The following is a 16,188-nucleotide window of genomic DNA, read 5'->3' as shown; positions in this document are numbered from 1 at the left end:
CTTGAAGTGTTGCACTGCCTTGATAGGAACCACAGCTGAGCTGTGCTGCATGCTGATCCAGGGATAGCAGTCATCTTTACCCAAAGGGATTGTGAAGCTTGTATCTGCCCCCCATGTGCTCCAAAGGGATATCATGGGGTACAAGGTCCTTCCCTCTCCCAGGAATCAGCATGTTCTCACAAGGGTGCTGGTAGGCTCTGCAAAGCCCCTTAAAAAGGGGTTTTTCATGGGAATGCTCATCCTTCTCACTCCAGAGGGAACATGAGACCAACTTAAAATCACACAATGAACAGTTTTACCACTATTCTCAGTTCTTAGTGCCCTCTCACTTATCATGGGGGGACTATTTCCAAGCATAGCCTAGTCTTGCTCCCAGTGCCATCTGCAAGTGGCACACCACTGCCTTGGGCCAGTGCCCGGTGCCCTGCAGTATCCCATCCCAACAGGGCGTTGGAAAGGTTTCTGGGAATATTAAACCTGCTACTTTGCTAGAAGAAAGTAACCTCAGAGCAGGTGAGAGTTGAAGAAGGTGTCCAGGGCCAGTCTTTTCTCCATGCCAGCAGAATCACTTTCCCAGTCCTCAGACACACATTTGGAAAGCTGACCTGGCAGAAGTGTGACTTAGACCAAGCTGATACTGCACAGGATGAATTTTCAAGCTCTGGGAAACTGAGAATCTAGGAACTGCTGCAGGAAACCCTTGTGGCTGGTGCACATAGTTTTCTTATTTCACTCGGATTTTACCTGCTTGCTCAGATTCTGTGCTAAGCAGAACTGCTTGCTTTGGCACGGGTAGGGGAGGGGTCCTGCTTCAGGACTGGGCCTCCTATTTAAAAAAATAATAAAAAACAGCATTCAGTAGTAACAATACACCTGTTCAGAAATGTGGATGCTTTTGCATTGCTGCCAGGCTTCAAACGTTGAGGGGACAACTGGTGTCCCGGTGTGCCGATGGGGCTGAGTTTCCACTAGAGGGTTGTAGTGCTGTAAGGAAGCAGACACGGTTACTGTGGCAGAAATATTGCATGTATTCCAGGCCTTTGTCAGCAGATCAAAAGCAACCTGCGATACCACGGCTTCCAGCAGGCTCTGCAGTCTCTGATGTGCACAGCCTGCAAGCTGCAGGAGCGCTGGTGCCTGAGCAGCCTGCTTCCCTGCCTTGCCTGGCAGCCTCCAGCCTCCACGTGACCCAGCCCCTACAACATGGGGAGAGACATAGAGAGATGCACAGATAGATAGATAGATAGACAGAAAATAGAGAGAGAGATAAGTAAACATGTCGGAGTCCATGTTTCCATGGATCCTCCACAGAGAGTGAAAAGTACAGAGATAGAATTAAAGCCTTTAGAAAAATTAGAATGTATAAAAGCTTTAAATGCATAAAGTAGAAATCTAACCCTTAGCTTTAAGCTTTACATGCCCTAAGTCCTAGTTCAGTGTAGAAGGACACAGCTTCAGGCTTAGTGATAGAGTACAGACATAACAAAAATAGAGTAGGGTACTGTTTATAATTTTTAGTATGAGTTTTATGTACAACAAGGTAGAACCTTATGCTAGTAAGATAGAGTTTTACGTTAATAGATATGCTATGTGCGTAGGTTTTGACGCTGATTTTTGTAGTTTTACGAACTTTAGAATTGTACCTAGATTGGTTAGTGTGTAGATAAAAAATATGAATATGCATTTTGCAATTTGGGATAAAAAGCCTCTGTGTCAGTCAGTCAGTCAGAGGAATTGGTCGAGTGATCAATCCGATCAATTGATCCAACCTCCACCTCCTGCAGCCTGAGGAAGGAGCCTTGCCAGGGAGCCGAATGGGATTCTAAAGGTATCATCTATTGTAGCCTGGCATCTGGGCCCTGGGGTCCCGTTCCTTCCTCCTGCGAGGGTGCGGGACCCCAGGGATCTCTCCTGGCCCCTGCGATCCCGTCCCTTCCCTTTTCCCCTGCGGCGTTTGCCCCGGGACTCTGTTCGGGGCTGCTGGGGAGTCTGTGAGGGTTCCTGTCTCTGCAACCGGGAACTGCAAGGGTTTGGGACCCCGGGACTCTTCCTTGTCCCTGTGACCCTGCTTTTGGGAACTCTGCCAAGTTGGGGACCCCCCCACTGCCACTGTGATCCCCGCGGCCGGGACCCCTGTCTGGGATCTGTGATGTTGTGTTCCCTTTCTGTTATTGTGACCCCACGGCTGGAAAATCCTGCTTGGGGTCAGATGGGAGGCTAATTTACCTAGAGGCTGTAATGTCAGATATGTGCTTTGTTTATAGTCTTACTAGTTCTGCTTGTTAGGAATTCTATGCTTTGTTTGCTGTTTCATTAGAACTCTGTGTGTTAAGATTTCTATGCTTTAGTTATTGTCTTGTTTAGACTTTCTTTGCCTAGGTTTATAATTGGTTGTAGAATAAGGCTGCTCTCAGAACTCTTTGCCTTCAGGTATGTGCTTTTGTATAAATAAACTACTTTATTTAGATACTAAGATGTGGTAAGATCTTTAGAGACTTTATATCCGTACCCAGCCTAGGCATAAACACACTGTGCCTATGCATATGCATTGATGGACAGAATGTTTGTTTGTGCACCTGGGAACAGCCATGAGGCGTGGCAGTGGCACACTGTGGCAATGAGCCAGGGCACCACTGCTGAAGCAAAGCCCACAGCCTGGCAACACGGCCAGTGGGGCACCCAGCAGCAGCAGCACAATGACAGAATCACAGCGCCATCCAGGTTGGAGAAGACTTACAAGGTCATTGAGTCCAAGTGTTATCCCAGGACTGTCAAGTCCAACACTAATCCATGTCTCTCAGTGCCACATCTACACAGCTTTTAAATACCTCCAAGGACTCCACCACTGCCCTGGGCAGAAAGTTCCAATGCCTGATCATCCTCTCAGTGAAGAAATTTTACCTAATACCCAATATAAACCTCCTCTGGTGCAACTTGAGGCTATTTCCTCTTGTGCTATTGCTTGGCTGTTTGGGAGAAGTGACCTTTCAGGTAGTTGTAGAGAGCAGTAAGATCTCCAGTGCCTCACCAGTGCTGAATATAGGTGGATGATGACTTCCCTGGTCCTGCTGGCCACACTGTTGCTGATCAGCAGAACTAGGAAGTGTTAGCCCCTCATATACAGCTGTGGCTCCAGGTCAGAAGCTGCTATGCTCTGCATTGCACCAAACACATGTGCTGGCCCCTCGAGTTTTCAAGCCAGCCTTAAGCAGGAGCCATCAGAGGGGACTGCCACTTCTGCCACCAACCACATCCCCAAGTCCAGTGCAGCTCAGTAGGTCCTCATGGGTTCTCATGTATGTGACCCTAGCATGCATTTTTACAGTGGTACTTGTATTTTTGCATGTTTATCTCTAGAATCATAAAATCATAGACTGGTTTGGGATGGAAAGGACCTTTAAAGTCATTGAGTCCAACCCCCTTGCAAAGAGCCTGTGTGTGCAGCTTTCTGGGTAAATGGTGTGCTAAGTGCTGAGAACTGTACCAGTGACATCAGGGTGGTTTTGCTGCTGAAAACACAAACTAGACCTGTGTAAGACTGTGGGAAAAGTCCAAATATCACTGATGTTTCCTTCCTTTCACAGAAAGAGTGAGAAGGCAAATGCAACCACAAGGCCTGCCTGTAATATGGAAAACACAGTGTGACATTCACCAAGAATTTACATAGTGATCAATTTATGTTGCACCTGTTTGTCTGATACTATCACTATTTCCATTTACAGATAGACGGAAAATGGATTTTTGCCTACATTTTAATCTCTTTTGTTATCAGAAAGGTTTTGAGGAAGCAAGTAGGAGATATTCTTGCAAAATGAAACATTGCAGAAAAGATGGGCTTTGTTTCCTCTGAAAGATGACCTGATCATACCTAAGCACAACTATGTAAAAACCAACCATCCAGTTGACAGAGAATCATAGAATATCTTGAGTTGGAAGGGACCCACAAGGACCATCAAATCCAACAGAGAGGCCACAGAGTGCTGTGATAGGTTATCTGACCCAATATAGACACTTGAATCTTCTTCCCTTTATAGCTGACTGGTGGAGAACTGCTTCTATGCTAACAGGGAAAAGTAGGAGTTCAAGTGAGCTGTTTTGTGATATAGAGAACAAAAAAGCCCCAGGGGAGACTCAACCATCTGAGGAGACCTGCAAGGTGGACACATAGAGTTGGGAGAGCCACCTCCCACAAGTGATGGTTTCCATCAACAAGTCCCAGACCTCAGGGAGGCCAAACAGGCTGGAGAGCAGGGACTGGTGAAGCTTCTCCTGCTCTGAACTGGCTAAAGGTGGTGGCAACATGAGTCATTGCTGATCCCAGCAATGCAGAGGAGCTCTGTAGCTCCAGACCATTGGGGTTACCCCTCTCCTCCTCAGGTGCTGCCATGCTTTGATGGGTTGACACCATGGAGCAGAAGGGCAGTGAGTCTCCACCAAGGACAGGCAGCTGACACCACCTATGAAGAGAGCTATGGCAGAAAAGCCTAGTGTGAGCAGTATTTGGAGTGTGTCATATGGGAGGGAAGGGACATGAGTGCCCTGCCTTGGAATAAGGTGTCACAGCAGCTGTAGGTTGGAAGGCTAGATTAAATTTCTTTAATTACCTATTCTAACCAGTGATAACATTTATAATCATCATGCCATAAATGTGTCTATTACTAATCTTTCACATCTAAGATTCCTGTAGAGCACACACAAAACCAGAAAAAGACATATGTGAATTTCCAGCTGCAGAGGAGAGCAGCCGTGCACAAGCAGCTTTGCCCCAGGAGACAGCACCAAAACCCTCCAGCCTTAGTGTGGTACCAAGGCAGATGGCTTTCTGCACCTGCTTTTGTGATCAGCTCTGCAAACCCTCTTCTCACATAGTGAGGAGCCTCACTCCCTCCCAAAGGAGTCATAAAACACAGCTTTATCCATCCTGCATGCAGCAATCAGACAGGCTTAAGAGCTTTAGGGCTTGTAGGGTAGCAATACCTAAAAAGATTGCACCAACCTGTTTGCCTGCCTCAGTCTGCACCACTAATCAAAGCTCTCCTCAGCGTGGTCTTGCGGGTCACACTGTTGGAGCTGGCAGCAGAACACTGATCATGCTCACAGAGGGGGAGTTGTTCAGCTCGGTGCTGTCGGGCTGTGCACAGGGTACCGGCAGCCTGCACAAAGCCCGGTGCTCCTGCCCTTGCTCCCGGCCAGCTGCTGGGCCACGGAGCTCTGGGAGCACGCAGCAGGCAAGGAAGATGGCAGCAGACACATTTCATCGCTTCAGACTCTTTTATTAAACAAAGCCAATCAAAACAAACCCAACCCCACCGGCGATACACCAGCTCCTCATTTACACACCGCTCCTTTTCCCAGCTCTGGGAGAACAAAGAGGCTGAAGTGTAAATGAGATCAGTGTGGTGAGCATTATGCACATGAATATTTAATCAAGTAAGACCAGAGAGCGGCCAATTTGCCACCCTCCTGTAACAGCAAGAGCTTTGGTCACCAATAAGTGGGAGGGAAAGGGTCAGTGAAGAGGCTGGTCCATGCCTTGGTGCGGGCAGGGGCGTGTGGAATGCTGGTGAAAGGCTGCTCTTGCATCTGAAGGTGACTGGAGGAGCCACCAGTCAGGAACAACACTGGGAGGATCCTGGGTTTTGGGACAAAAGCTAAGTACAATATAGTTATGAAGCACGCATGCAATGTCCCTTCCAGTCATGCAGTCAGCTTGCAAGATGCACTTTAGGGAAAAAATTCTAAAGAATTAACTCAAAGTTGTTACCATTCCTTGGGCGTGCCAAGTGCTCATGATAAATCCTTTTCCTGAAGAAAAAAGCCAGCCTAAATCAAACTACAGAGCTTGTCAAGCGTGAGATTTACAGAAATCTCACTGGGTTATAGGTTCATTTCTTAACCAGTGGAATTATAGCAGCTTCTGGGCATCGATATACGAAGCATGCTGACCCCCTCCATGCTGTGGGGAGTTAGGGTATGAGCAGCAGTGGAGAGATGGCGCTGGTTATCGTCTTAATGTGTATTTCAAAGTCACTTCCAAAAAAGAAGACAAGATAGTAGTTGAGAATTCCAGCCACAGACATGAGGAACAGGAACAAAATGATGCGCTTTCCAAACAAGTACCCAGGAGTGCTGAGAAGAGAGAAATGGGAGAAAGCAATTTGTTACTGTGCATCATCTCACACAAGAGCCCTCAGACTTTGGACTTAGCTGTTGAAACCAGCTGGAAGAACTCAGAAGCTGAGAGAGAGGGGGCAAATTTCTTTTCTGTCTTGCAGGGAAGTTGAGAGGACTGAAATGTAATTTTCAGGATCCATTTGGGTCTGAATTTGGCCTTCTGTTCTCAGCGTGGGCTATTGCTTATAAAAGCACCTGTTCAGAGGGACTTGAGTGTGCTTTCATCCATTACATCCATTACTCTGTTTCACATTCATGTAATTTTTTTTAATATAAATAAAATATAAGTATTGATATTAAAGGACAATTTTGTGCAAACCTGTGTTTGTAGAGATCCCTGTGATCAGGAGCTGCAGGACCCCTGACTCCAGAGCTGCTGCACATCTAACATCTCCCACAGGTACCCCCTTTCATCCAAAAGAGAGGGGCTTTCCTGCACTACCCAATGCCAGCAGCTCTTGCAGGCAGCACCACAAGCCAGCAGCTGAGCATGTGGAAGTGGCAGCATCCAGCCGTGCTGCTACCACATTCTGGATTTTGTAAAGAGGCTCTGCAAGTCCTTACCTCTGAGTCCTCTCCCCGAGGTAGCCCACAAAGTACTTCTGCCTCACAAACAAGTACATCAGGCCAGCAAAGGCAGCAGGAGCTGGGTAAAGGATAAAACAAGGCATTAAAGACACCAGCCCCGGTCTCACTGTACACACTGTCCCCATCTGCTGCCCAGGCTGGAATGGAAATGGGAATCTGCAGTCTTGGGTAATGGGACAAGCACTGGGACTGGGATGGAGACTTCTGCATGGCAAACAGTACTTGCCATGCCCTCACTCCAGCTTTTCCAAAGGCTTTGTGGATGTAATCCTGCCCCTGACTGCGCCCACTGCAGAGTACACACTCACCACCATCATTCCAGTACCTCAAGGGAGCCTACAAGAAAGCTAGAGAGGGACTTTTTATATGGACATGAACTCACAGGACAAGAGAAAAAAGGTTTTAACCTGAAAGAGTGGTTTAGATTTAAGGAAGAAGTTCTCCATGGTTAGAGTGATGAGGCACTGGCACAGGTTTCACAAAGCTGGGGATGCCCCATCCCTGGAAGTGTTGAAGGTCAGGCTGGATGGGGCTTCAAGAAACCTTGTCTGGTGGAAGGTGTCCCTGTGCCTGGCAAGGGAGCTGGAATGAGATGATCTTTGAGATCTTATCCAACACATCTATTCTATGATTTTGTGAAATCCAGCTCAGGTACTGTCCTCACCAGAAACAGAAGGCCATCAGTAAATGTACCTCACTAGGAGCAGGTGGAGGTTACACTGTGGTCCAAAATAACTTCTGAGCATATAAAAAGGGGCTTTCCCCCATAATTCTAGCTTTTCCCACAACTGCAGACAAAACCACTTCTCCTGGTCAGTAAACTCCTTTTCCCCCAGAAAGAATAGACATATACCCCAGGTAAGCACTCACCTTAATGTCAGATAAACTCACATTACATTGAAGAGGATCACAATTAGAAATGCAGGCCAGAAGTCCTGGGTTGCCCTCAGCACATGGGAGAGCTGGCAGTTCTGGCAATTTAATAAATTACGCCCATTTCCTGTCCCAAGACTGAATAACGTGGCAATGATCCAGCAACCAAGGACTAAACCCTTCACCCAAAACAAAGGGAACTCATCCATCGTGCCAGTATGGGAAATGTCCCTGGCCTGGACTACCTTGAATCAAGTCTGGGAACACATCTGTTGGCATAAACCAAGCCAAGCCATGCCATGAGTGTGCTGCTACTCAAGCAGCATGCTCAACTCCAGGACAGGAGGCTAAGAGAGGTTCCCCTGCTACAGGAGGGTTGGTCCCTAAAAGTGTAACTTCTGAGGCACTCACCATCCTTTGCTGAATGTGGTGCCAGGTTGAAGGGGAAAAGCAATCCAACCAAACAAAAGAGTGTTACCTTGGCTGCAGAGAAGGCCAGCACACCAAAGCACAGCGAGAAACGTAGGGTATGCATGTCCACAGTTCTGGCTGGAATGGGATTTGTAGGAGAGAAATCAAAGCATAGGAAAACAGAAAAAAAAAAATCAGTATGTCTCACCAACAGAGAATGGTGGCAGGTGAATTTGAGCTGCACTAGCACCCTTGAGAGTAGAGTTTTACCCCAGAGCAGTGGGAGGCCCCTGACCTGCCAAGGGCAGGGCTCCTCACCCACGTCTGCTTCCCTGTTTTCTCACTCAGATAATGGATGCCTTTGTGCTGCCAGATGAGGAAAACAAACTTCCTGTGCCCTTATGGCACCTGTGAAAGCCACTTTCTCCCTAACCTGTTTGATCCTGATAGATGCAGTGAACTTTATTGGCTTAAAGTCCTTTTAGTTGAGTCATATTACTGAAGCTATTGGATGATACCAACAAATGTAGAATTGCACCACAAGTAAGAGTGTCTCACAGAGTTAACATGTGTCTTTGCAGAGGAACAGGAATGGTTTCCAGCTGCCTCCTTTAGCTGTGCGTGCTTTCTGAGGGGGAGAAGTGAAGAAGTTGAAAGTGATTCTTTCTATGTGGCAGAGGAGTGGAGAAGTGGAGAGCTATGTGCCAAGGGAGGTGCCAGAGACCCAGGGATTTGTACAAGCTCTGCCACCTATCTGCTCCTCAGCAGGCTGACATCTCTGCTGGCTCTTTCCTTTTGAGCCCTTGGGACTCTGGCTGTGCCTGTGCCACACTTCCAGCTGGGAAGAGTAAACTGGTTCCCAAATGAAGGGACACAGTACTTGTGATAGCTGCAAGACCTATGTAGATGCAGCACATGGTGGCAAAAAGGGTGCTGAATTCAGCCAGTAAATATATCCAAAAACCTCATGTCTGAACACTGAGCACAGCTAGGGATTATGTACAAAGCCTTCATCTGAGGGAATTTGGAATCCACCCGTGGCCCCCAAAAAGGTTTGGATTTAATTTTAATGCAGAGCATGATGAACCCCGCTCTGTCCCCACTGACTCCTCAGTTCTTGTCTACTCACTTGGCAGTGTAGACACGGTCGAAGGAGGAGGATCCCTGCCGCTGCAACCCCTTCCCATTGCAGTGCCTGCTTTCATGCTCCACTTTGTTAGCAAAAAAAGCTGTTAAAAAACCACAGAGTATTCAGTCTGAGATGTCATCTGAAGATACTGCAGAAGCTGGGCTTTGTGGGCTCAGCTCTGTTCCCATGAGCATCCATGCAGGACAGATGGCAGGAGAAGACACAGGTGTGGGTGGGTGCAGGATGTGGCCAGTGTGTTCGCTCTGTCACCCAGGTTAAACCAAACCCTCCGTGCATCCCCATGTGTCTGTATATGACTGATGGCAGGCTCTCACCTCCAATCCCTGCTTCATCCCAGCATTGCACTTTGGGCAGTCTCTACATCTCTGCTGCAGAAGCACTGCCCTGACCCAGTCCTTTGAGCTCCCAGTGGGGAAAGAGCTTTCCAGTCAGAGCTGCCAACCCCAAATCTTGCTCTCCCACAGAGCAGGGAGACAAGGGAGTCCATTCTCTTTTAGTGAAACCCATTTGCCAAACCAAGGACATCCTGCAGGTCTGGTTCTTTTCCCAGAAAGGCCCAAAGAATGCCTGGTCTTTATGGCTGATCTGTGTGTATCCTCCTTTTAGGCAACAGAGTTGTGTCAGAGTGTTAGCTGCTGCAAAAATGCAGCACCTCAAGATAATGTATCATGCTCTTGACAAACACGTTTTATCTGATGACACTAAACCAGAGACCATCAATCATATGTCTAAATACACCAGAGAGAACTCTGGCAGGCTACAAGCTGCAAGATTTCTGTGGTCGTGCACCCCATCTCAAGTGCGTCCAAATCACTCTATGGCTAGGAATATTAACCTAATACATACACATAAAAGATATCCCATCAGGAAACACATTATTATAACAATAAAAAAATTAACTAGTTAAGCTGCAGGATTTCATCCCTGCACTCTGAAGAGTTGCTTCTTTTTTCCCCCTTCATTGATGCTCTAAATAGGTCTTTTATAAAAAACTACTTCTATAAAAACATTGTCTTTAATAAAAACTACTGAGTTTTTTAGTTCCCAGTATTGTGGGATCCCTTGGGTACATACAGCCCTTCTGCAGACTCTAAGCCCACACCCCCACTCTGAGCCAGGCTGCAGACCCTCCCACTGCCACTAGCACAGTTCACTGGGCAGCTCCTGGGGGACCCAGACCAGACACCACCCAGCGGCACAGAGTCCTCAACACCTCCACCTGCATACCAGCCCAGCCTTGGGCAAGAGGTCACCCAGCCCACAGTGACTAAGAGGACCTAATTGAAGAGGACAGAGTGGATCAGCACTTTTTTGTCCAGTGCTGAGCTGCAGCAAAGGGAAACAACCACATGGATTCACTGGTAGCATACCCCCTTCCTTTCTTGTATCATGCACGGGAAATCTCTAGAAAATACCACAGCTCCCGCGAAAGCCAAGCAAGCTATTTATCTCTCTCTCCACTGCTGCAGGTGCTACCACTTCCCAAATCAGCTTGCTGCTGCAGGGAGGCCCCACGAGGGAGGCAGGAGAGTGCTTTCACAAGCCATCATGAGAGGAGTGAGCAGAGTGAGGCTGGAGAGGTTTAATTCACCTCAGCTGTTCCAGGAGATAATACCCTGAAGCTCCAAGGCTGCACAGGCTGCCCAGAGCCTGAAGAGTGGCGATCCCACCCTGATCAAGGTAATGTGCAAGAGCTCAGTGATTGTTTCAAAAGTCCGTGCCAACAGAAACTGGGAACTGGTGATCCACATAGCCAGTGCTTGCAAAGCCCCTTATTTATCTATACTTTGCTTCCTCTGTCCTGATCTGCTCAGCAATGACCACTGATTTGCCCTGAAAGCTGCTGGATTGCAACATCTCTCTGTTAAAAACCCAAAACTTCAGGCTGCATGCGTCACTCAGCAGTATGCGGCCACATGGGTCATTCTGTAGGATGTGGAGATTCCATCATGAACAAGGTGACAGTAAATGGACACCAGACCAGGGCAGCACCATACCCCACCTCCATCTTTCAGAATAACATCATTCAAGTGGTTTTCTAGTCCTGCACTCTATGCAGAGAAGCATTTAATCACAAATTTATGTGGTACTGACTTCATGCACTTAGAGTTAGTCAAGCAGAGGCCCGAGTGCTTTGCTGAACTTTGCCGAGCAAGAGTTCTGTACACCTGATACCCCTTGACAAACATTTCTACTGCTTTCATAAATGCATTCACTGCAAGACTACATATCAGGTCTGGTCCTTCCAGATAGAAAATTCAGGAAGGGGAAATCAGATGGTGCAAAGCTTAAAATTATGGTTTAGGGCTGTCTGCATCACATGCTTGGCAGAGTCTGCCAAGCATCCTACTTCCCCTTTGTAGCAGCTGGGTCAATAATCTCACAGACAGATAAAAGTGCATGGATGGAAGTCTGATATGTGTGAGCGAGAGGAAAAAAACCCTGTATATAAAGTCATATGACTACATAGCAAAAAATGTATATTTGACACATTTTCTTAATTATGGTATATGCTCTGGTCTTAATTCTGGTGATGTCACCCATTCTGCATTTACCATAGAATACCACTGGGTTAAACGATGTGGCATTTAGTGCCTATGTTGAAATCAAACCAGTCTGCATCTCCTTTTTTTTGTTTTTGCTCCTTGGCAGCTAGGCTCCCACCACTTCCCCCTCACTGCAGCAGCCTAAGAATAGCCCATTTCCTAGGACTTTGTGTTCAGTGGGAATCTCCATTTGTAATAAGAAGCCTTCACTAAAGATTTCCGGAATTTTCACCAGCCCCCATCTCTCTGCTGAATCTCTTTTAACCTGGGCAAACTGAGTGCAGCTGAGGCAAAACTCAATCCTTTCTTTGCATTCTGGGCAGAGTTTCCTGCTAAAATAAGTATTTGTAAGACAGGATGAAGAAGTTACAGTCAAATTAGCACAGGAGAGATACTCGTTTTATTTTAAAAATCTTGAAGACTATACAAGGGACTATACAAGGTCTGAATAAGAGCTAGAGAAGGAGACTTCACCATCTCAGGAAATGCACAGTGTTCTTGGGACACAGGTAATTGAGATTAGTTATACTGCAGGACTTGGAGATGCAGGAAAGCAGGAGAGTTGCCTGCCCACAAATAGTCCACACAGTTCTCCAGTTTTGTTCCCTTCACCCAGCTCCATGCAAAGGTCTGACCCATTGCAGCCCCCCAGGGACTCCACCCCTGCCCATGGCAGCAGAGCTTCAGCTTGAGAGCAGCCCTGGCTGACCACAGTAGGGACCTAGGTCAGAAAAGGAGGTCTTAGCCATCAAATCAAAATGCATATTGCCACAGGGTATCCCAGCATATTAGTCCTTACATTAGCTGAAATGTATAACAGACTCGCTCTAGAATGTCAGAGAGTAAGACCATGTGACTGTCAGGATACTGCCACAATGTCACACAAAATTCCATGCTTAGAAGGCTGTTTCTAAAGGCAAAGCCATGCCTAAGCATGCATGCATTTCTAACCAAAGATTATCTATCCAAAGATCAGCTCAGCATATATCATCCTGAACCTTCCTCAGCTCTCTTCTATCCCTTAAATAAATGTCTATTTCTGTCTTACCGTTCTGGACAACACTGATGAGGGTGACGATGGCAAGCAGGACAATGCTTCCCAGGGTCTCCTGGTCCATTCTGTGGGTGGGCTGTCCGGGTGCACAGTGCAGCCTCGGTGGCAGCTCAGTGCTATGAGCACAGAACGAGGAAGTGAAAGTCTTATCTTGATTCGTGAAACACTTCCTATGGGTTCACAGGAGAGTGGCAGCACTCTGCTCTTGTGCCTGTCAGACCAACAACCGCAGGCTCACTCACTCGTCACGTACAGATGAAGCCCAGGGGAAAAAGAGATTACAGGTCTGTCGTCTAAGAGGATACATAATGGGGAAAGATATCTATTGCCCTTTCTGCACACAAGCAAAACCTGGCTATCTAAAGCATGTCCTAACATTTGGCTGACTGTGTGGAACAGTAGAAGGCTGGAAGAAACCAGCCAGGCTACCACGGCATTGTCAGCAAGTGCCCCACCACTCCACAAATAGCTGAGAGAAGAAATAATGTTGACAAGTTGCTGTCCTGCAGATGCTCTTAGTCATGTCTCCATCAGTATCACCAGTGAGGAGACCCCAGGCCTGCACGTCACAAGCTGGAGCTCCTGAACCTCCTGGCATACTGGAATGGGCAGTACACCAGTGCTGTGAGCATTGCTGGGGAGCACAGAAATCTGTCTTTTGTTACCAGGCATGGATCCTGCATCCCTCCCTCTGTGAATAACTCCTTGGAAGACAGTGACAGCTACAAGCATTCAGCATTTTACAGGCTCAGACTTCACAGTTGTGCCCCAGTTTTAGTGCCTGAAGCCCAATGTAGCTGGGCACCATTGCTGCAACATGTTCACAGCTCGGATCCAACCCCTTGGTGGAGCAGGCACAGAAGCACCAGCTGCAGTGTTGGGCAAAGGGGTGGGTTGACCTTGGCTGAACATCAGGTGCCCACCCAGGCCACTCCCTCTCCCCTCCTAAGCTGGACGGGAAAGAGAAAATACAACAAAAGGCTAAGGGGTTAAGATAAGGGTTGAGAGATCACTCACCAGTTACTGTCACAGGCAAATCACACCTTTCTCTGGGTGGGACACAGCCACATAGGAGTTCCCAGTAGGAGCCAACCTGAAAACCCCATCTTTTTTCAAAGGGGACACATTTACTTACAATGGTTTTTACCCAGTCTCTCTATCATGCAAATCTTTATAATCCATAGTCATACATATGGAAAACTCTCATATACTTTGGGTATAAACAAATACACAGAAATTACCTGGCTGAGGTAGGTGATTAACACTGTGAGCTGTGACATAGTTATCAGAATAGGAAAAGGCTGTGTTCCTGGGAATGCCCTCCCTACAGTCCATACAGATATGACTGTGGGAGAAGAAAGGCCATAATGAATATCAGAGTTTAGGTGTGGCCTCTGATTTTTTTCTTCAGATTTTTAACTTTTGCCAGATTTGCTTTGTAAAAAAAACCCAAATCCAAAACCAAAAAGAGAAGCACAAGAGCTCTCTGAGAATACTTTCATTCAGGCTAAAGTTCTCTTTTTCTTCAGAATATTATCTTTTCCTACTTGAACATCAATGTTTATGTTTTGTGGTCTATTGAGCACAGGATTGCAGCTGGCATTTAGAGATGGTATTTAATGCTAAGCACCTACTAATCTTCTGAGAAGAAAAATGCATCACCTAAAAGCCATTATTGAATTAAGTCAAAAGAAGAATATTGCCTAAGCAGAGATCAGTGTTATGACTTCAGAGAGAGGAGCTGTGCAGGAGGGAGCTGCTGACAGGACAGGGCCAAGGGGACAGTGCAGGTCCTCGGGGCATCTGTGGTAGGAGGATTCCCAGTCATCCTCCTGCAGCAGGCACTGAGCCCTCTCCTTCTGCCACATGTTTTGTGCCTGTGCAAACCTACCAGGCAGCCTGCAGCTTGCTTTTGATTTCCAAGTGGCAGTACAAGCACATGAGCCTGCTCCAGCTTGCCAAGAAAACACACACACTTCCCCACTATCAAAGACTTCCCAGAGGTGACTTCTGTTCAGCAGAACTCTTGTATAAAAGAGGGTAGGAATCAGGCTGCTGAGCTGGGAAGCTGCCATAATGCAAAAACCCCCACAACACACCAGGAGTTTATGCCAGCAGGCTTTCCAGCTGGCTGACCCAAGCTCCCATCCCTCTCCCTGTGCGCTGGCCACATCACACACTCAGAGGTGAGCTGTTGATGCCTTTGCTTTCTCCTTGTCCTGCTCTTTGTTTTCCCTCTCTTTGCTTTGCTGCTGCTCAGTGCCTCTCACCACACACTCATCCCCACTTTGCTCTTCTGCTCTGCCCCTCCTGACTTACCCCCGTCCTCTGGCACTGCTTTGGCATTTGGGCACTTGACATCCCCAGTGCTTTTCTGGAAACCCATCCTGTTCCCTCCTCTTACCCAGGTTTGCTCCAAAGCCATCCCACATGTATGTGTGGAGGAAAGCAGGGTTTCACACTCCTCCCTGCAGTAAAATAAAACATGACATCAACTCCAGGGCTTGTTAAAATGATTTCTTGGTGTGCAAGGAGAAAAAAGCTTTGCCAGCAAGAACCTCTTTGGTATGGCTGCCTTGAGAAAGGAACTGCAGGGTTTTGTTTTGTTGTTTGTTTGTTTTTTTAAGTGCAGCATCACTCTGAGGGCTCTGCTTAAGGAAAAACAAGGCAATCAAGATGGTATGTGAGACATGGAAGAAGAAGATCCTTTACCATGGCAAGGCAACACTGTTGTATAGCCAGACAGAACAGAAACCCTTTGTGGGGAGGAATATTACCTTTTCATACCCCTTGGCACTAGAACAGCTGCAGGGTAGAAGGAGATTCAACCAATATTTTTGGAGTTTGGGGAATTGCCTTGGCAAGGGAGGGCTAAAATGACTCTGCTAACAGTTTTTTCCATATCTACACACTAAATGGTTCCCTCTCCCTGAGACCTAAACACACACAGGATCACTGTCTGGATAAGACAAAGTTGGCACCACTGGAAAACCCCGTCTACCTGGGAGAAAGAAAAACACCTCCCTCATATCTCACTTTTATTGTTTAAAATAAGGGATTTTCCCTAGCAGACAAAAAAATAGAAAAGGGGGTTTGGGGGGAGGGATACACACCTTGGGGAACAGTGCCTGCATGTTCTGCAGCCCCCAGCTGTGCCCCTCTTCAGGCACAGGCAATTCAAAGCTGCAGCAGCTGCTGTCAGACCCCAGCCCTTTTGCTTGCTGCATGGCTGTTTGACATCCACATCGTCCTGTCTGGGGAAGATAACCTTGACACAGTGAGCCATGAAGCTCACGAAAATGTGCAAAGCTAGCGAGCTTTTCCGGTGGCGCTGCAAGGCTTCCTGCACATTAATCTCCTCCTGTAGAATCTTGAACAGCCAGTCAAAATAA

At 47.2% G+C, this 16,188-nt stretch overlaps 1 protein-coding gene across 1 annotated transcript; it reads right to left on the bottom strand.

Annotated features, from left to right (window-relative positions):
- Window positions 1-5,258: 5,258 nt before the first annotated feature.
- On the bottom strand, window positions 5,259-12,946 carry ALOX5AP (arachidonate 5-lipoxygenase activating protein). The gene is made up of 5 exons (XM_063394752.1): window positions 12,791-12,946; window positions 9,176-9,275; window positions 8,114-8,184; window positions 6,739-6,820; window positions 5,259-6,129 (listed from the first exon to the last, which is right to left on the bottom strand). The coding sequence occupies exons 1-5, from the start codon at window positions 12,858-12,860 to the stop codon at window positions 5,967-5,969; spliced, it is 486 nt and encodes a 161-aa protein (XP_063250822.1). The 5' UTR covers window positions 12,861-12,946; the 3' UTR covers window positions 5,259-5,966.
- Between the last annotated feature and the right edge of the window lie 3,242 nt (window positions 12,947-16,188).

Source organism: Prinia subflava, chromosome 3, assembly GCF_021018805.1.
Source record: "Prinia subflava isolate CZ2003 ecotype Zambia chromosome 3, Cam_Psub_1.2, whole genome shotgun sequence".
Taxonomy (NCBI): Eukaryota; Metazoa; Chordata; class Aves; order Passeriformes; family Cisticolidae; genus Prinia; species Prinia subflava.
This window is presented reverse-complemented; position numbering and strand designations above follow the sequence as displayed.

Coding starts and splice junctions, on each gene's coding strand:
- ALOX5AP (XM_063394752.1), bottom strand. CDS start 12,860: ATGGACCAGGAGACCCTGGGAAGCATTGTCCTGCTTGCCATCGTCACC. Junction 9,276..12,790: donor CATCAGTGTTGTCCAGAACG/GTAAGACAGAAA, acceptor GTTTTTTAACAG/CTTTTTTTGCTAACAAAGTG. Junction 6,130..6,738: donor CTCGGGGAGAGGACTCAGAG/GTAAGGACTTGC, acceptor CTCTCTTCTCAG/CACTCCTGGGTACTTGTTTG.